The sequence below is a fragment of the Lathyrus oleraceus genome, chromosome 3, assembly GCF_024323335.1.
Source record: "Lathyrus oleraceus cultivar Zhongwan6 chromosome 3, CAAS_Psat_ZW6_1.0, whole genome shotgun sequence".
Classification (NCBI taxonomy): Eukaryota; Viridiplantae; Streptophyta; class Magnoliopsida; order Fabales; family Fabaceae; genus Lathyrus; species Lathyrus oleraceus.
Window position 1 is genome coordinate 82,690,850 of NC_066581.1, and position 21,351 is coordinate 82,712,200.

At 32.8% G+C, this 21,351-nt stretch overlaps 1 protein-coding gene and 1 pseudogene across 1 annotated transcript; both read right to left on the reverse strand.

Moving 5' to 3' along the window:
- Positions 1–1,198: 1,198 nt before the first annotated feature.
- LOC127125477 (40S ribosomal protein SA) lies at positions 1,199–3,384 on the reverse strand. Its single transcript, XM_051054260.1, has 5 exons — positions 3,135–3,384; positions 2,788–3,050; positions 2,497–2,694; positions 1,776–1,986; positions 1,199–1,508 (listed from the first exon to the last, which is right to left on the reverse strand). Exons 1-5 carry the CDS (start codon positions 3,277–3,279, stop codon positions 1,420–1,422), a joined length of 906 nt encoding a protein of 301 aa, XP_050910217.1. The 5' UTR covers positions 3,280–3,384; the 3' UTR covers positions 1,199–1,419.
- Positions 3,385–5,823: 2,439 nt separating this feature from the next.
- LOC127129798 (putative F-box/FBD/LRR-repeat protein At1g78760) lies at positions 5,824–9,711 on the reverse strand (annotated as a pseudogene).
- Between the last annotated feature and the right edge of the window lie 11,640 nt (positions 9,712–21,351).

Consider the following 21,351-nt stretch of genomic DNA (forward strand, 5'->3'; position numbering starts at 1 on the left):
GATGATATGTTGATTGCAAGTAAAAACACGGTTGGTGTTGAAGAGCTTAATAAATTGTTGGCAAGTAAATCACCATTTGGATATCAATGTATGCGTATAACTCAGGATAGCTATGCCAAAAGCTGTTGGGTGTTAGCAATATTTGGAAAATAGTAAGCTGGTAGGCGTCACTCAAACATATGGTGGCTCTATCAATCACAAAAGCTTAGTTTTTTATTTGTAAAGAAAGATTAGTTATATTGGTATTATTGGTATTATTGATGGTATAAAAAAACATTAGGTCCAAGGGGTATAGTCAATGAGCTTGGAGTTTTACAAAACGATTTCGTCGTGTATTGTGACAATTAAATTGCTATTCTTTCGTGCAAGAATCATGCATATTATGAAAGGACAAAAACACATTGAAACACATTAAATTGATCAGAAACATCACAACTAAAGGCAAAATTAAGGTTAGGAAGGACAAACTTACATTCAAACTAAGCATATTATTTGATCAAAAAAAATCATGTGTTTCAATATTCTTAAATATGTTTTTCAGCCTTGATATCACATTATTTTAAAAATCAATCAAGATTCAGAGTTTTGTACATCCCAAAAGACATTGGACCAGATGAGGAGCGACTGTGACAGTATTAGGCAGAGACTCTGTTGGACTGGGCAGTGCAAACAATCACTAAGGGAATCTATTCCTCTATCTTATATTGACCTAATTGTTTTTATTTTAAGTTGAATTCTCCAGTTCCAATAAGATTCTCCAGTTCCACAGCCTGAGCCTGAGCCTCATGTATGTTGTTCTTCCTATAAGATTTCATTGGTATTTGGTGGTCACACCACTAATTGTGCTATGCCATGTCAAAATATTCATCATGAATCGATTAACTCCCAAGTTTTCAGATTCAAAAATAGGAACATCATTCAACTTAAACGTGACAATGTGTATCCACACACTTAAACGTGACAATGCTTATCAATTAACTCCCAAGTTTTCAGATTCAAAAATAGGAACATACAGTACTAATCGATTATCTCCCATGTTTTCAGATTCAAATATAGGAACATCATTCAACTTAAAAGTAACAATGTGTATCCAGACACAGTAGTTATCTGACAGTCGTCTGTGCGATATTCATGCAGATATTTATTAGACAAATATTTAATAGATAAACTATAGCAAACCGGAGACCAAGAACAAGGAGGCAAAAATCACAAACACATTCATTGAAAATAAATTTAAAACTGCCTCAACAGTAAAAAAAAGTACAAATTAACTAAATATCTCAGGTGGTATAAAATTTCTACCACTCATGTCTTACCAAAAGCAAAGTGAGAGAAAGTTCCTCAGCTACCCAAAAAACTGATCAGGAGATAAATATAAACTGTGTGATGGGACCTTGTATGATAAAAAAACCCACTAGCTTATTCCCAGCCAGTTGCTTGGATAGATTCAACTACGGGAGCAGCTGTTTGTTGTGGTGGAGGAACAGCTTCACCCCAGTCCCCTGCAACTGCAAGATAACTCTTTATCAACAAAACAAGAATATATTCTAAAAAACCTTAAATCAACCACACTTGCTACATAATTTGATCCCTTGACAAATCTTGAATGGAGGATGAACAAAGTTAAGAAACAAACATTGGCATAGTGAAGTAAGAAAAAGATTAGCAAATACCAATGACGGCCACCTAAAGAAAATTTGTGATCAACTCTGAAGGGTTGATCCAAAATAATCTATTTACTCTACAAAAATTTTAAACAGTATAGAATTGCGTACCAGCTTCTGGGGCTGTCCAGTTTACAGCAGGAACTGCTGGAATGGGTTGTGGAGCGGCATCGTTCCATGGTTGATCAATGGCAGCAGGCCATTGTCCGTCATTGGGAATAGAAGCTGCATTGAAATCGGCAATGGCATAATCTGGAGCAAGAACTTCATCTTCTTCTTGCTCCTTGGCCTCTTCTGGTTCTCTGTAGAAGAATAGATCCACCTGCATTAATGAAAGCCTTAGTTAGAAACAATGTACTAGTTGTGAACCTACCAATACAAGAGAAGGCACAATTGCATGGCCGCGTGTAGAATCTAACACAAGACTACACATACACTATCAATTTACTTCACATTGCAGAATCTAACACAGGACTAGACATACACTTTTACTTCACATTGCAGAATCTAATACAGGACTACACATACACTATCATTTACTTAACATTGCAGAATCTAACACAGGACTAGACATACACTTTTACTTCACATTGCAGAATCTAACACAGGACTACAGATACACACTAACATTTACTTCAAGTTGCAGAATCTCACAGGGGACTACACATACACCATCATTTACTTCACATTGCAGAATCTAAATCAGGACTACACATACTCTTTCAATTTACTTCACATTGCAGAATCTAACACGAAGACTGCAAATACTTTATCAATTACAGAAAATAGACTACACATACAATATCAATTAAGAATTACAAAAAAAGTTTACCATGACATCCCACTTAAGGCCAGGGCGAATAGTACCACGCATCTGCAACACCATCCTAGCCAAAAGCCAAAAGAGACAACCTATGCTATGCTTTCCCTTGTTGTTGGCAGGAATTCCAATATCAACATATCTCATGGGAGAATCAGTGTCACAAAAAGCAATTGTGGGAATATTTCCAAGAGCAGCTTCCTTGATTGGCTGCATCCCAACAAATCCTAAATAGAATTACACAAACACAAATATACCGTACATGATATATGAATAAAATAACAAGACGGGTAATGGTGAAACCTGGTGATCGGTTCTTGGGTCAGTGAGAATGAGAAGCCGAGGCTCACTGAATGAAGTTTGAAGCTGATTGGTGAATGTACCAGGAGTGTGTCTACCAGCAATAGCATGAGCACCAGTATACTGAGCAAATTTGAGAACAGCTCTCTGTCCATAAGGTCTAGCAGATTGAACAATTATGTCCTGAGGGTTTTCAGTTGCAACAATAACCCTAGCTGCAAGTTGAAGCTTTTCCCATGTCTTTCCGAGATTAATAATGTAAATACCTAAACAAATTCACACCCAAAATCAACTCATAATTTTTAGACTAGTGAAATTTCAATTTCATTTTCTAGGGTTTGAAGTGTTACCGTCATTGCGGCGCTTGAAAATATATCTCTCCATTTGGAAATCACAATTCTTTGTACCGAGATGGACATCGGCGGCTAACATCATCTGGATGTCGGCTTCTTTCTGGGAGAGTTGTCGTGGCGGGGCTGGGTTGGTGGTAGCCATGGTGACGAACAGAATTTGGCGCGACGGAGAGAAATTGGAGCGGCGGTGGGGTTATCCTCTATTCTCTGAGTAAGAACTGAAAGGGTAAAGGGTAGGGTTTTATGATTTCTGGTGGATAAATACGGCCCATGCTTCCAAGTTCCAATCATGGGCCCTTATAACTAAAGCCCAAAATATTTGCTAACATAAATTCGGATCTTTAAATTGGTTCGGTTATAAAGAGGATTTTTTTTTTTAAATCTAAATATGAAACAAAAATTTGATCGGATGGAATGACAGAAAATTATAATATCAATCTTCATACCCGCGTTTCAAAAATATTTCCATATGATTCGTATCTACATGAGTGTCAATGTATTCGTACTTTGTAGGGATCTAAATTTTCATATCCGTAATTATTATTCATATTTTTAATAAAAATAAATCTATCAATTATTAAATATTAAAAATTTTAAAATAATTTAATAATTCAAATTATAAAATAAATAAATATATATTAAAATATGTGATATTTTATAATGATATTTTTTTAAAAAAAGTTAATAAACATTTTTTATAAATATAATAGTATATAAATATATATTGTATGCATATGAGACGGATTGGATACTAAGATTTTTATATTCTCATTTTAGTGAATATTTATCCAAATTCATTTTGAATTTATCCTATTTATCGGAATCCATTTTTTATGGGTACATTTGACCTAATTGTTATCCTGATTGGATGTAAAAGTTTTTTTTTCCTTTAAAACTACCGTTTTTAAGAAAAAAGATTGCATTTCTCATGGACAGGTAACAGTATGATACAATAGTTAACTTTCACCTAGTACATAGAGTTAAATAAGTCAACGTTAATTTTCACTTTCATCCCTAAATAATTAACCTTTTTAGAAAAACTAAATATTATAAGCATTAAAATAATTAATTAATTTAATTAATTATTTCACATATATTTAAAATAATATATAAATAAAAGAAAAATTAATTTTATTAAAATATCTTTATCATATATTAATTAATAGGATATTTATGTGCTCATAATATCAATTTATTTAGAGAAAAAAAATCTTGACACGATTTCTTACACTTTAATAGTATACATGAAATCTTGACACGATTTCTTACACCTTTAATAGTATACATGAAATCTACATATTTTATTTTTTAATAATTATTTATATTTTGGTTTGCGTGCAAGAGCATTATACTTTATAATTATACACGGTGTATACGATATAGTGTATGAAATGCAGTAGCAAAGCAGATTTATTTAATATGATATAGAATATATTTAGATGCAATTCTAATGTTGAAATGAGTAATTTATTTGTAAAAATGAACAATAATATAAAATCAAATGTATTAGAATTAACACATAATATGAGTTTGGGCCAAAAACACATAATATTGGAAAATTTTACTTCGTACCTCTACGTTTAGCCTCATATCCCTACAATTTTTCAAAAATATCAATTTTACCCTTAATTGGTTTTAACCAATTTACCATTTCATTTTTACCATTTAGTTGAAACTTCCAAAAATTACACATTCCATCCTCGCACCGGAACTTCTGGAAAAAGACTTCCGGTATGTATTTTTTCCAAATCAGAAGACTTCACCAAAGACATCCGGAACACACCAAGTAGTGAATCAGAAGACTTCAATAAAGAGTTCCAGTTCTTTAATAAAAAAGACACGTTCTGGACAAAAGGAAGAGGTGGTGGTCAAAAGCCAGACAAGAGTCACATTCAGTGTTACAATTGTCAAAGGTATGGTCACTACTCTAGTGATTATCCAGAAAAGTAGAAGAATCAAGAAACTTATGCAAAGCTGGCAAAACATGAAGAAGAAGAGACGTTGTTGATGATTATAACAAGAGAAAAAGAGAGATTCAAGGACCAGTGGTAATTGGATTCAAGATGCTCATCACACATGTCTGGAAGAAAATATTAGTTTGTCAACATAAAACCCTCAATGAAGAACATGGTGAAATTTGCAAATGACAACACTCTAGCAGCTTAAGGTGTTGGTGATGTTCTGATTATGAGGAAAGATGGCAAGAGGTCAGGATAAAAAACTATATACACGATAAATAAATAATTTAAAATTTATATACACAATAAATAAATAATTTAAATTTTCGCTAAAATTTAGAAAAGTCTGATTTTGTACCTTATTTGATTTGAAAAATTCTCTCAAAAAGTGTTCAGGATAAAAAACTTTTTGTAAATCAGTTTTGAATAATCACAAATGTAATCCCTTTATTTTAGGTTTCAATCCAATTAGAATCGGTGTTCCCTTCCGCTTGCCACACGCCGTCATGTCAAGATCTTTGTGGTATGTCCTTTGACTTATAATTATTTTTCTTAAACCCTCACTCGAATTTAGTTAGTTTTGTTTAATTTGTGTTCTTTGGAAATAAAATTTCATATCACTTTTATTCAAATTTATAACTCTATTATTTGATATTGAATGTTTTGATACTTGACTTTTAGGTATTGTTTGTTGTGATTAGTTCTTAAGCAATGATAACATGAAAATTTTACTCCGTACCCTTACGTTTAGCCTCATACCCCTACAATTTTTCAAAAATACCAATTTTACCCTTAACTGGTTTTAACCAATTTACCATTTCATTTTTACCATTCAATTGAAACTTCTAAAAATTACACATTTCATCCTCGCACCGGAACTCCTGGAAAAAGACTTCCGGTATGTATTTTTTCCAAACCGGAAGACTTCACCAAAGACATCCGGAACACACCAAGTAGTGAACCAGAAGACTTCAATAAAGAGTTCCGGTTCTTTAATAAAAAAGACACGTTCCGGAACACTTCTTGAAAGAGTTCCGGTAAATAAAGTGACACATACCGGAACTCTTTGAAGAAGTCTTTCGGTTTGTGTTTTATGTATTCCGGAACTCTTTTTTGAAGACTTCCGGTTTGCATTTTTTTTTGTTTTTTTGTTTTAATTTTGTTTTAATTTTTTTGTTGTGCAGGAATGAAAAATCTTCCCCAAATATGTGTAGATACTTCTGATGCGTTTATAACGACAAAAAGATTTGGTACACGAGAAGAGGTGATCAGATGGATTAAAGAGGTTGGAATCGATAATAAAGTAACTGTTATTATCAGTCGTTCAGATACTGAAACAGGGAAGAGAGGAAGAAGTAACAAATTAATATTTGGTTATGATAAAGGTGGGAAACACAAGAGTATTGGTAGTGGAACCCAAAGTGCGTCCAAGAAATGTGGATGCCCATTTAAAATCAAGTCGACCCCGACGAAAGATGGGTCTGGTTGGAAGATTGATGTAAAATATGGGTTACATAATCATGGTTTACCTAATAGATTAGAAGGTCATTCTTTTATTGGTAGATTGACCACATATGAGAAGCAACATGTTGCTGATTTAACAAAGAGACATCTACCACCTAAACACATATTGCTTTCCTTGTAGGACCGAGATCTTGAGAATGTCACTCAGATTACGCAAGTATACAAGCATAAGAGTATGATACAAAAAGAGATAAGAGGTTCTAGAAGTGAGATACAACATTTGTTTAAACTTATTGAGGATGCATGTTATGTGTATTGGAGTAGAAAAAAGGATGACTCGGAAGTTGTGAGAGAGATATTTTGGGCCCATCCTGATTCAGTTAAGTTGTTGAATATTTTTCCGATTGTGTTAGTTATGGATAGCACCTACAAGACAGACAAATATAGACAACCTTTGTTTGAAATTGTTGGCATGACATCAACCGAGTTGACTTTTGCTGTTGCATTTGCGTATATGGAGTCTGAGCAGACAGAGAATTTTTGTTGGGTATTAGAGAAACTAAAAGAGTTGTTTGTGAAGAAAGACTTGTGTCCACAAGTGATTTTGACAAATAGAGATCTTGCTTTGATGAAAGCAATTGAAATTGTGTTTCTCAGGTCGATTAATTTGCTATGTAAATTTCACATTAACAAAAACGTTGGTGCCAAATGCAAACAACATGTGGTGAATGACCTGCAAAAGACGATATACACATTATGGATGGAAGTTGTTTGGGCTAGTGATGAGGTTGAGTATGGTCAACAGTTGCATCAACTTGAGCAAGCATGTGTTGATTATAGTGGATTTATTAATTATGTGAAAGACACATGGTTGACTCCACATAGACATAGATTTGTTGGAACATGGATTAATCGAGTGCTACATTTAGGTAACACAACGACTAAAATCGGTACGTGTTATAATTTTTTATGTGTTATTTTTATATGTGACATTTTTTCTATGTATTTTTTATGTGTTATTTTCAATATTTTTATGTGTTATATACCTATAGGAGAGTAGGATATCCACCGAGCTGTTTGCAACTGAACATGGACGCATCTCCAAGATATCGGTATAGGGTAACTAGTGCAGCTGCTCCCCAACTATATCTCGAACATCTATCTAAGTCCGTAAACAATAGGAGGTATCGTGCCTCGACAAGTGTAAAGGTCTTATCAGCAAAAATGGTGGAACCCACCAACATCAACAGATATGCTCTGGTCGAATATGCCCAGCTGGAAGCAGCTCTATGATGTACGAATAAATCGTATAACCACTCCAACTTATAATACGAACCCCTACAGCTACGAACATGTGATTGTACCTCACCCTGTGACACTCTTAAGTAGTCAACAACAAGTTCAACAGCTACCTCTTTCGTGACATCTTGAGGACTCCAGAAGATACCCCTGATGGGCAAGTGAAGCAGACATGAGACGTCATCCAAAGTAATGCTCATTTCACCAAACGGCATGTGAAATGAAGATGTCTATAGATACCATCTTTCCACAAATGCAGAGACAAGATTTGTGCCTATCTTGTTCAGACTAGTTCTCTGAAGTGAAGATAAACCAGATCTAGATACCCAACTCTCCACCTGTTGTGGAAGAGCCAGTGGAACCCTATATGTCAGCTTCAGACCATGTCCAGCAACCTTTAACTCTTTCTTTGGACCTCTTTCCTAAAAACAATTAAAACACATATTAGAAAACTATCTAACCTTAGATTCTTATAAAACAATTACCACACTCGGCTCACTTATAATTTTAAAATAACTACCTGCTTCAGATTAAAAGAACTCGGATACTTTGTTGTGAGGTTAACTTCAGCCAACGACGAGTTTTGTCGCAAGAAGTCAACCATTCCATCAGGTATGACAGGTGGTTCGAAACATGTTTCAAATGCCTTTCTTAACTTCGCACCTTCTTTAGGTGACTTGGCAGCAGATTTCTTTAACATGGCTTCTTTCATTAATAGTAATAAAGATCCTTCATAGATTCGTACCAGGTCTACTTTCAATGACTTCAACTTATGCAAAGAACGGAGCTTAACCTCGAATAAATCAGGAATTAAGGAGAGAATCTAATAAATGAGAGTTAATTAGGATCAACTTTGGGCAAGTCATTTGAATTTTAACAATACTAAAAAACCATAAAAAATAATCCTAAGAAACGTAAAAATAAAGTCTGAAAACATGATAGGTACCTGAAGAGCTGTTGAAGTGACGGTCAATGTCTCTATATTTGCAAAGTCTAGCAGCCAGCTAAATAGAACCAAAGCATCCTCCTGCGAAGCTGAAAATCGTATTGATTCGATATTTACTTGTTTAATAGAAGAAAGTCCACTCCTACATATCTTGTGAATATGGTGGCTACCGGTATAGTTAAAGGCACAAAGACTTGGAGCATATAGCTTGATTTTGGCAAAGAGAGATGAATTATGTTGCATATCTAAATTGACAAGTGTCTCGCTTGATATGTTGAGGATTTATGCATCGATTACCTTACAAGAACAAATGACCAAACTATTCAACTTGGTAAACTCCAAAAATGGCTCAGCACAACCGCTTTCATCACCGCAAAAGACAAAATCTTCTAGATTCAAGCTTGTCAGTAAAGGCAAATTCAAAGATTTGGGAACATAATGTTTTCTTAGGATCCCTCCATGTAGGGCCAACTGAAAGCTTAAGAGATGTAAGTGCCCGACATGAAGAAACACAGCTGAAAATGAGACCAATATCACCATGTAAAGAGATTACTAATTCTTGAAGATGGGTGTTATGGAAATAAATATAGTTTAAAAACTTTTTAAGGAGTCGAGGCTCAATATCACAACGACGACTAATATTAAATGTATGTAGTGCAGTTGAGGGATCACGGAGAGACAAAACCTTAGACATGAATACTGAAAATATCTTCAACGTCCTAAATTAAAATGAATTCAAATTAAGAGTTGGAATACGTTTCCAGAGATGTTTCCATTTGGTGGACAAAACACAAGTTCGAACCGCATGTGGCGTGCTCAAAAATGACAAAATATGAAGGATAATACATTCTGGTAAGTCACTCAGTCTGTCTTTGTGTTGATCCCCATCGACTCTTCTTCTCCCCATACTTGTTCGGATCCTGTTATGATAGAGATGATCAGCAAATGAGCATACTATTTGAAAGAAAGTATTTTGAAATCAGAGGCAAGATAATATAATTTAGGGCGTAAAATGAAATTCAGTTAGAGAGTGTAAATAAAATACCATGTCATGGTCGATCGTCGATGAGTTGAGACTTATCCAATGAAACGGAACGGAACGCTGCAGCACACCGTCACAATTAAACACGATTAGTTAGTACTCACATCACACCTAAAGGCACGAAGTAGAAAATTCATAATCAATCACGAAAACAACAATTGAGATCGAACATGAATATTCATATTTATTAGGGATTAACGGTCATTATGAATTTGTATAAGAATTCTACAACCAAAAAACATTCTCATCATCGTTGAGTTGATCAACCGATAAACAAAAAAAATTGAACTATATCACAATCAACAACAAAACATAAACCTCAATCTATTGCAACATATAAGAGTGTATAAAAAATACAAAATTAAAAATGAAGAATCAAGAATTGAACAAGTGTACGTACATAAGAGAAGCAAGGAAGAATGTTGGTGAGGAATTTTGTGAGTGTGTCAGAGAGAAGTGAGAAGAAGGTGAAGCATAGTTTGAGAGAAGAAGCAGTTTGCGTTTGCGTTTTTAGGAGCGTACCTTTTATATTCACTGAATTCAAAGACAAGCAATATTAAACTGTAGTATTCTTTTTTTCTTAATTCCTGAAATGCCCTTGCAAGGTCTGTGAAGAAACTAGATGTTTGTTCCAACCAACGACATCGTTTACGATGGATTTTAGAGTAATTTTGGTATTATCTTATATCAGCATTATTGACCATTTAGACTGAATTAAATGAGACATTCTTTTTTTTTAATAAAGAGCATATAAATATATACCATTCATTGACTATATAATTCTTTTATATATTTTAAAACTTTATATATATATATATATATATATTATATATATATATATATATATATATATATTATATATATATATATATATATATATATATATATATATATATATTTATATATATATATATATATATATATATATAAATATATATATATATATATATATATATATATATATATATATATATATATATATATATATATATATATATATAATGTAAAAGTTTATAATTTCAATGAGTTATCCTATTATTTTTTAGACGAAATATGTTTTGTATTTTAAGATTAATTTTGAATTTCTTTTTATTCTTTAAATTAAAAAAGTATTATATTATGAGATTAATTACTATATACTATCAGTGTAAAAAGTTTTACATAATCGATTCATCACCATCATCCGTTTGCATTATTTTATAGGTTTTAAAAATAAAAGTCAAACTTGTTTTAATATCCAACGTCTATGATTAACTGATGTTGTAAAATCATTTTACACTATCAGTGTATTTCAATTAAATCTTTATATTATTATTTTTATTTAATTAACGACATAAAAACCTGCAAGAAAATATTCCTAAATTCGTCACTAATAAATAAAAAAGAATAATGTGATCATTTTAAACGATTAATATTCAAAATGATACTTTTTGAACTTAAAGGACTAAAATAAACTCAGAGTTTAAATTTTTAATTTTTTTTTTTATAATAATGTATAAAAAATAATAGGCTTAAATGCATTTTTGATTCTAATTATTTCGGCGTATTTTTAATTATCTGTAATTGATGACTAGGATATTTTAATATTTAATAATATTTTTAACTAATTTAATAATTTAAATAATTTTTTAAGTAATTAATAATTAAAATTAATATTTAATTAATTAAAATTTTAAAAAAGTATCCAAGACCTAAAATCCATTTCATCATAAGATATGCTTAATTCTAGACACTTTCATTCTTCAATACATTATATTTGATCCAGCGTTATAAACCCTCCCATAATAAAAAAAACAATATGAGACTTTGCATAATGGAATACACTATACACTGTGTTCTAATTTACCATCATCACCAACGCAATATGAGACTTTGCATAATGGAATACACTATACACTGTGTTCTAATTTACCATCATCACCAACACAATATGAGACTTTGCATAATGTAATACACTATACACTATGTTCTAATTTACCATCATCACCAACATTGTCCTTCATTATATCATTATGATTCTTCAAAGCATCCTCATTTTGCTGCCGAATTACAACAAAAGTGTTCACCAATCTACCGCGTATAAAATCTAATTGCAACAAAAGTCTTCTCCAATCTATCACGTAACACAATGGCTAAAAAGCTTCTCCTTCACTAAAAAGATAAAACTTAACGCAACATGAGATGAAAGCCTGCAGAAATAACAGTTCCTTTAATTGAATGACAGAAATAATTTGTTAACACTTGGTGTGTGACTGAAACCATGAGAACTGATTTTGACTACCATCAAATGTGATTTTAGCAAGACTACATATGTTTCATCGGTATCAAGTAAAATTTATTTTTCCATCAAACCTTGGTTTGACTATGAGTCATATCGTGCTGGACTTAAAAGTTTACACTATTTTTCATCAATCTAGTTTTCAAAATTCAAAGGAAAAACATCCAAACATGAATCATTTCCCTTCAAACTCAATATCAACCAAATTAGTTATTCAAACTCAATTTAATTCAGAATCATGCTGGACAAAGCTCATCCAAATAAACACTTAATATCCACCATACTAACTCTCTTATCCTTGTTAAAGGCAGTTTAGTAAATACAAATGCACATAAAACAGGAAATTCCACTTGAAGTACTAATCAGACACATATCACTATAATAAATAGATGGCAAAATATAAGATGCAACAGTAATAACATCCACTAAGATATCTATTAAGCACTAGCATTGTGCATGTATATAAGAATGAAAAGATTGCATACCATAATGGTAATTACTTTACCATTGTTAAATTGTAATTTCTTGTGTCGAAGCAGGTTGCTCGACAGAGTAAGGAAGTGTCGAACCACCTAGTTTGTTGAGTTGTGTTAGTGTGTCGAAGTGTCAAAGCATGTTGCTTCACACAGGATTTCGAATTATGGCTATTTTAGTAGTGTTACCTATTTTGGGCTTTTATAGTTTTGGGCTTTGGCTTGAGGGTCAAGTTAACCTAAATCTATAAATAGAAGAAGAAACCCTTATTTTTGTAATGAAGTGAATAGAGTTTTCATAACACTTGAAATTCACAGTATTTTGCAGTTACAAAGTGAATAAGAAGTTTTCCACAGTTTGTGGGCAGAGAGAAACTCTACAGAATTCTAATTCTTTTCCCCTTCATCGTTCTTTACACTCTTTCTTTCTCCATTGTTCTTTTCTTTTCATTTCTATTGTATGGATAATAACAATCTTGTTCATCAAGATTGATTGAAATTCTCCATAGATTTTGGGGGATTTCCAATATCTGGTATCAAGAGTTTCGGTTAATCGATTCGTGGGAAGAAAATCACCATGCCAACGAATCATCCAAACGGACATTTTCCAGCAAATCTTCTGATTCTCAAGAACAACAATTATGAGAATTGGTGCAAGCAGATAAAGGTTGTGTGTTGTTATCAAGATCTTTGGGATCTTGTGAAGGAAGGAGTCGCAACGCTTGTAGAAGACGTGGCAGATCAAGAAAAGGCTGCACATAAAGAATTGAAGAAAAAAGATTATAAAGCTCTCTTTATAATCCATCAATGTGTTGATGCAAATAACTTTGAAAAGGTTAGTGATGCAGAGTCAGTGAAAAAAGCATAGGAAATTCTGGGGAAATCGTTTGGAGGCGCGAAGAAGGTGAAAGATGTGAGGTTATAAACTCACAAAAGAACGCATCAATTGCTTCAGATGAAAGATAATGAAAGCATAACTTATTTCTTCACAAGGTTACGAAACTGGTGAATTAAATCAAGGTATGTGGAGAAGTGTTGACATCAAGATCTATTGTTGGAAAGATCTTGAGGTCGTTGGCTCCAAAGTTCGACCACGTGGTAGTAGCCATAGAAGAGTCGAAATATTTGTCAAAATTGACAAAGGAAGAGCTTCAAGGGACGCTTGAATCTCATGAACAAAGAATGGCCGAAAGAGCTGCAGGAAAGTCGAAGAGTGATATGGTTTTGCAGGCTCAATCAACAAAAGAAAGAAAAGGCAAAGGAAGTTAGAATGGAAACAAAGGCAGAGGAGGTTACAACAATTCGACTGGTCAAAATCAGCAAGAAGGAAACTGGTCGAATAAGAGAAAACCCTAGAACCAAGGCAACCAAAGAGGCGGTGTTGCAGGCAGAGGAAGAGGTGGTGGTCAAAAGCCAGACAAGAGTCACATTCAGTGTTACAATTGTCAAAGATATGGTCACTACTCTAGTGATTATCCAGAAAAGCAGAAGAATCAAGAAACTTATACAAAGCTGGAAAAACATGAAGAAGAAGAGACGTTGTTGATGATTATAACAAGAGAAAAAGAGAGATTCAAGGACCAGTGGTAATTGGATTCAAGATGCTCATCACACATGTCTGGAAGAAAATATTAGTTTGTCAACATAAAACCCTCAATGAAGAACATGGTGAAATTTGCAAATGACAACACTCTAGCAGCTTAAGGTGTTGGTGATGTTCTGATTATGAGGATAAATGGCAAGAGGTCAGGATAAAAAACTATATACACGATAAATAAATAATTTAAATTTTATATACATAATAAATAAATAATTTAAATTTTCGCTAAAATTTAGAAAAATCTGATTTTGTACCTTATTTGATTTGAAAAATTCTCTCAAAAAGTGTTCAGGATAAAAAAACTTTTTGTAAATCAGTTTTGAATAATCACAAATGTAATCCCATTATTTTAGGTTTCAATCCAATTAGAATCGGTGTTCCCTTCCGCTTGCCACACGCCGTCATGTCAAGATCTTTGTGGTATGTCCTTTGACTTATAATTATTTTTCTTAAACCCTCACTCGAATTTAGTTAGTTTTGTTTAATTTGTGTTCTTTGGAAATAAAATTTCATATCACTTTTATTCAAATTTATAACTCTATTATTTGATATTGAATGTTTTGATACTTGATTTTTAGGTATTGTTTGTTGTGATTAGTTCTTAAGCAATGATAACATGAAAATTTTACTCCGTACCCCTACGTTTAGCCTCATACCCCTACAATTTTTCAAAAATACCAATTTTACCCTTAACTGGTTTTAACCAATTTACCATTTCATTTTTACCATTCAATTGAAACTTCTAAAAATTACACATTCCATCCTCGCACCAGAACTCCTGGAAAAAGACTTCCGGTATGTATTTTTTCCAAACCGGAAGACTTCACCAAAGACATCCGGAACACACCAAGTAGTGAACCAGAAGACTTCAATAAAGAGTTCCGGTTCTTTAATAAAAAAGACACGTTCCGGAACACTTCTTGAAAGAGTTCCGGTAAACAAAGTGACACATACCGGAACTCTTTGCAGAAGTCTTTCGGTTTGTGTTTTATGTATTCCGGAACTCTTTTTTGAAGACTTCCGGTTTGCATTTTTTTTTGTTTTTTTGTTTTAATTTTTTTAAAATTTTTTTTGTTGTGCAGGAATGAAAAATCTTCCCCAAATATGTGTAGATACTTCTGATGTGTTTATAACGACAAAAAGATTTGGTACACGAGAAGAGGTGATCAGATGGATTAAAGAGGTTGGAATCGATAATAAAGTAACTGTTATTACCAGTCGTTCAGATACTGAAACAGGGAAGAGAGGGAGAAGTAACAAATTAATATTTGGTTATGATAAAGGTGGGAAACACAAGAGTATTGGTAGTGGAACCCAAAGTGCGTCCAAGAAATGTGGATGCCCATTTAAAATCAGGTCGACCCCGGCGAAAGATGGGTCTGGTTGGAAGATTGATGTAAAATATGGGTTACATAATCATGGTTTACCTAAGAGATTAGAAGGTCATTCCTTTATTGGTAGGTTGACCACATATGAGAAGCAACATGTTGCTGATTTAACAAAGAGACATCTACCACGTAACACATATTGCTTTCCTTGTAGGACAGAGATCTTGAGAATGTCACTCGGATTACGCAAGTATACAAGCATAAGAGTGTGATACAAAAAGAGATAAGAGGTTCTAGAAGTGAGATACAACATTTGTTTAAGCTTATTGAGGATGCATGCTATGTGTATTGGAGTAGAAAAAAGGATGACTCGGAAGTTGTGAGAGAGATATTTCGGGCCCATCCTGATTCAGTTAAGTTGTTGAATATTTTTCCGATTGTGTTAGTTATGGATAGCACCTACAAGACAGACAAATATAGACAACCTTTGTTTGAAATTGTTGGCATGACATCAACCGAGTTGACTTTTACTGTTGCATTTGCGTATATGGAGTCTGAGCAGACAGAGAATTTTTGTTGGGTATTAGAGAAACTAAAAGAGTTGTTTGTGAAGAAAGACTTGTGTCCACAAGTGATTTTGACAGATAGAGATCTTGCTTTGATGAAAGCAATTGAAATTGTGTTTCTCAGGTCGATTAATTTGCTATGTAAATTTCACATTAACAAAAACGTTGGTGCCAAATGCAAACAACATGTGGTGAATGACCTGCAAAAGACGATATACACATTATGGATGGAAGTTGTTTGGGCTAGTGATGAGGTTGAGTATGGTCAACGGTTGCATCAACTTGAGCAAGCATGTGTTGGTTATAGTGGATTTATTAATTATGTGAAAGACACATGGTTGACTCCACATAGACATAGATTTGTTGGAGCATGGATTAATCGAGTGCTACATTTAGGTAACACAACGACTAATCGGTACGTGTTATAATTTTTTATGTGTTATTTTTATATGTGACATTTTTTCTATGTATTTTTTATGTGTTATTTTCAATATTTTTATGTGTTATATACCTATAGGAGAGTAGGATATCCACCGAGCTGTTTGCAACTGAACATGGACGCATCTCCAAGATATCTGTATAGGGTAACTAGTGCAGCTGCTCCCCAACTATATCCCGAACATCTATCTAAGTCCGTAAACAATAGGAGGTATCGTGCCTCGACAAGTGTAAAGGTCTTATCGGCAAAAATGGTGGAACCCACCAACATCAACAGATATGCTTGGTCGAATATGCCCAGCTGGAAGCAACTCTATGATGTACGAATAAATCGTATAACCACTCCAACTTATAATACGAACCCCTACAGCTACGAACATGTGATTGTACCTCACCCTGTGACACTCTTAAGTAGTCAACAACAAGTTCAACAGCTACCTCTTTCGTGACATCTTGAGGACTCCAGAAGATACCCCTGATGGGTAAGTGAAGCAGACATGAGACGTCATCCAAAGTAATGCTCATTTCACCAAACGACATGTGAAATGAAGATGTCTATAGATACCATCTTTCCACAAATGCAGAGACAAGATTTGTGCCTATCTTGTTCAGACTAGTTCTCTGAAGTGAAGATAAACCAGATCTAGATACCCAACTCTCCACCTGTTGTGGAAGAGCCAGTGGAACCCTATATGTCAGCTTCAGACCATGTCCAGCAACCTTTAACTCTTTCTTTGGACCTCTTTCCTAAAAACAATTACAACACATATTAGAAAACTATCTAACCTTAGATTCTTATAAAACAATTACCACACTCGGCTCACTTATAATTTTAAAATAACTACCTGCTTCAGATTAAAAGAACTTAGATACTTTGTTGTGAGGTTAACTTCAGCCAACGGCGAGTTTTGTCGCAAGAAGTCAACCATTCCATCAGGTATGGCTGGTGGTTCGAAACATGTTTTAAATGCCTTTCTTAACTCCGCACCTTCTTTAGGTGACTTGGCAACAGATTTCTTTAACATGGCTTCTTTCCTTAATAGTAATAAAGATCCTTCATAAATTCGTACCAGGTCTACTTTCAATGACTTCAACTTATGCAAAGAACGGAGCTTAACCTCGAATAAATCAGGAATTAAGGAGAGAATCTAATAAACGAGAGTTAATTAGGATCAACTTTGGGCAAGTCATTTGAATTTTAACAATACTAAAAAACCATAAAAAATAATCCTAAGAAACGTAAAAATAAAGTCTGAAAATATGATAGGTACCTGAAGAGCTGTTGAAGTGACGGTCAATGACTATATATTTGCAAAGTCTAGCAGCCAGCTAAATAGAACCAAAGCATCCTCCTGCGAAGCTGAAATCGTATTGATTCGATATTTACTTGTTTAATAGAAGAAAGTCCACTCCTACATATCTTGTGAATATGGTGGCTACCGGTATAGTTAAAGGCACAAAGACTTGGAGCATATAGCTTGATTTTGGCAAAGAGAGATGAATTATGTTGCATATCTAAATTGACAAGTGTCTCGCTTGATATGTTGAGGATTTATGCATCGATTACCTTACAAGAACAAATGACCAAACTATTCAACTTGGTAAACTCCAAAAAGGGCTCAGCACAACCGCTTTCATCACCGCAAAAGGGAAAATCTTCTAGATTCAAGCTTGTCAGTAAAGGCAAATTCAAAGATTTGGGAACATAATGTTTTCTTAGGATCCCTCCATGTAGGGCCAACTGAAAGCTTAAGAGATGTAAGTGCCCGACATGAAGAAACACAGCTGAAAATGAGACCAATATCACCATGTAAAGAGATTACTAATTCTTGAAGATGGGTGTTATGGAAATAAACATAGTTTAAAAACTTTTTAAGGAGTCGAGGCTCAATATCACAACGACGACTAATATTAAATGTATGTAGTGCAGTTGAGGGATCACGGAGAGACAAAACCTTAGACATGAATACTGAAAATATCTTCAACGTCCTAAATTGAAATGAATTCAAATTAAGAGTTGGAATACGTTTCCAGAGATGTTTCCATTTGGTGGACAAAACACAAGTTCGAACCGCATGTGGCGTGCTCAAAAATGACAAAATATGAAGGATAATACATTCTGGTAAGTCACTCAGTCTGTCTTTGTGTTGATCCCCATCGACTCTTCTTCTCCCCATACTTGTTCGGATCCTGTTATGATAGAGATGATCAGCAAATGAGCATACTATTTGAAAGAAAGTATTTTGAAATCAGAGGCAAGATAATATAATTTAGGGCGTAAAATGAAATTCAGTTAGAGAGTGTAAATAAAATACCATGCCATGGTCGATCGTCGATGAGTTGAGACTTATCCAATGAAACGGAACGAAACGCTGCAGCACACAGTCACAATTAAACACGATTAGTTAGTACTCACATCACACCTAAAGGCACGAAGTAGAAAATTCATAATCAATCACGAAAACAACAATTGAGATCGAACATGAATATTCATATTTATTAGGGATTAACGGTCATTATGAATTTGTATAAGAATTCTACAACCAAAAAACATTCTCATCATCGTTGAGTTGATCAACCGATAAACAAAAAAATTGAACTATATCACAATCAACAACAAAACATAAACCTCAATCTATTGCAGCATATAAGAGTGTATAAAAAATACGAAATTAAAAATGAAGAATCAAGAATTGAGCAAGTGTACGTACATAAGAGAAGCAAGGAAGAATGTTGGTGAGGAATTTTGTGAGTGTGTCAGAGAGAAGTGAGAAGAAGGTGAAGCATAGTTTGAGAGAAGAAGCAGTTTGCGTTTGCGTTTTTAGGAGCGTACCTTTTATATTCACTGAATTCAAAGACAAGCAATATTAAACTGTAGTATTCTTTTTTTCTTAATTCCTGAAATGCCCTTGCGAGGTCTGTGAAGAAACTAGATGTTTGTTCCAACCAACGACATCGTTTACGATGGATTTTAGAGTAATTTTGGTATTATCTTATATCAGCATTATTGACCATTTAGACTGAATTAAATGAGACATTCTTTTTTTTTTAATAAAGAGCATATAAATTATACCATTCATTGACTATATAATTCTTTTATATATTTTAAAACTTTATATATATATATATATATATATATATATATATATATATATATATATATATATATATATATATATATATATATATATATATATATATATATATATATATATATATATATATATATATATATATATATATATATATATATATATATAATGTAAAAGTTTATAATTTCAATGAGTTATCCTATTATTTTTTAGACGAAATATGTTTTGTATTTTAAGATTAATTTTGAATTTCTTTTTATTCTTTAAATTAAAAAAGTATTATATTATGAGATTAATTACTATATACTATCAGTGTAAAAAGTTTTACATAATCGATTAATCACCAACATCCGTTTGCATTATTTTATAGGTTTTAAAAATAAAAGTCAAACTTGTTTTAATATCCAACGTCTATGATTAACTGATGTTGTAAAATCATTTTACACTGTCAGTGTATTTCAATTAAATCTTTATATTATTATTTTTATTTAATTAACGACATAAAAACCTGCAAGAAAATATTCCTAAATTCGTCACTAATAAATAAAAAAGAATAATGTGATCATTTTAAACGAATAATATTCAAAATGATACTTTTTTGACTTAAAGGACTAAAATAAACTCAGAGTTTAAATTTTTAATTTTTTTTATAATAATGTATAAAAAATAATAGGCGTAAATGCATTTTTGATTCTCATTATTTCGGCGTATTTTTAATTATCTGTAATTGATGACTAGGATATTTTAATATTTAATAATATTTTTAACTAATTTAATAATTTAAATAATTTTTTAAGTAATTAATAATTAAAATTAATATTTAATTAATTAAAATTTTAAAAAAGTATCCAAGACCTAAAATCCATTTCATCATAAGATATGCTTAATTCTAGACACTTTCATTCTTCAATACATTATATTTGATCCAGCGTTATAAACCCTCCCATAATAAAAAAAACAATATGAGACTTTGCATAATGGAATACACTATACACTGTATTCTAATTTACCATCATCACCAACGCAATATGAGACTTTGCATAATGGAATACACTACACACTGTGTTCTAATTTACCATCATCACCAACACAATATGAGACTTTGCATAATGTAATACACTATACACTATGTTCTAATTTACCATCATCACCAACACTGTCCTTCATTATATCATTATGATTCTTCAAAGCATCCTCATTTTGCTGCCGAATTACAACAAAAGTGTTCACCAATCTACCGCGTACAAAATCTAATTGCAGCAAAAGTCTTCTCCAATCTATCACGTAACACAATGGCTAAAAAGCTTCTCCTTCACTAAAAAGATAAAACTTAACGCAACATGAGATGAAAGCCTGCAGAAATAACAGTTCCTTTAATTGAATGACAGAAATAATTTGTTAACACTTGGTGTGTGACTGAAACCATGAGAACTGATTTTGACTACCATCAAATGTGATTTTAGCAAGACTACATATGTTTCATCGGTATCAAGTAAAATTTATTTTTCCATCAAACCTTGGTTTGACTATGAGTCATATCGTGCTGGACTTAAAAGTTTACACTATTTTTCATCAATCTAGTTTTCAAAATTCAAAGGAAAAACATCCAAACATGAATCATTTCCCTTCAAACTCAATATCAACCAAATTAGTTATTCAAACTCAATTTAATTCAGAATCATGCTGGACAAAGCTCATCCAAATAAACACTTAATATCCACCATACTAAC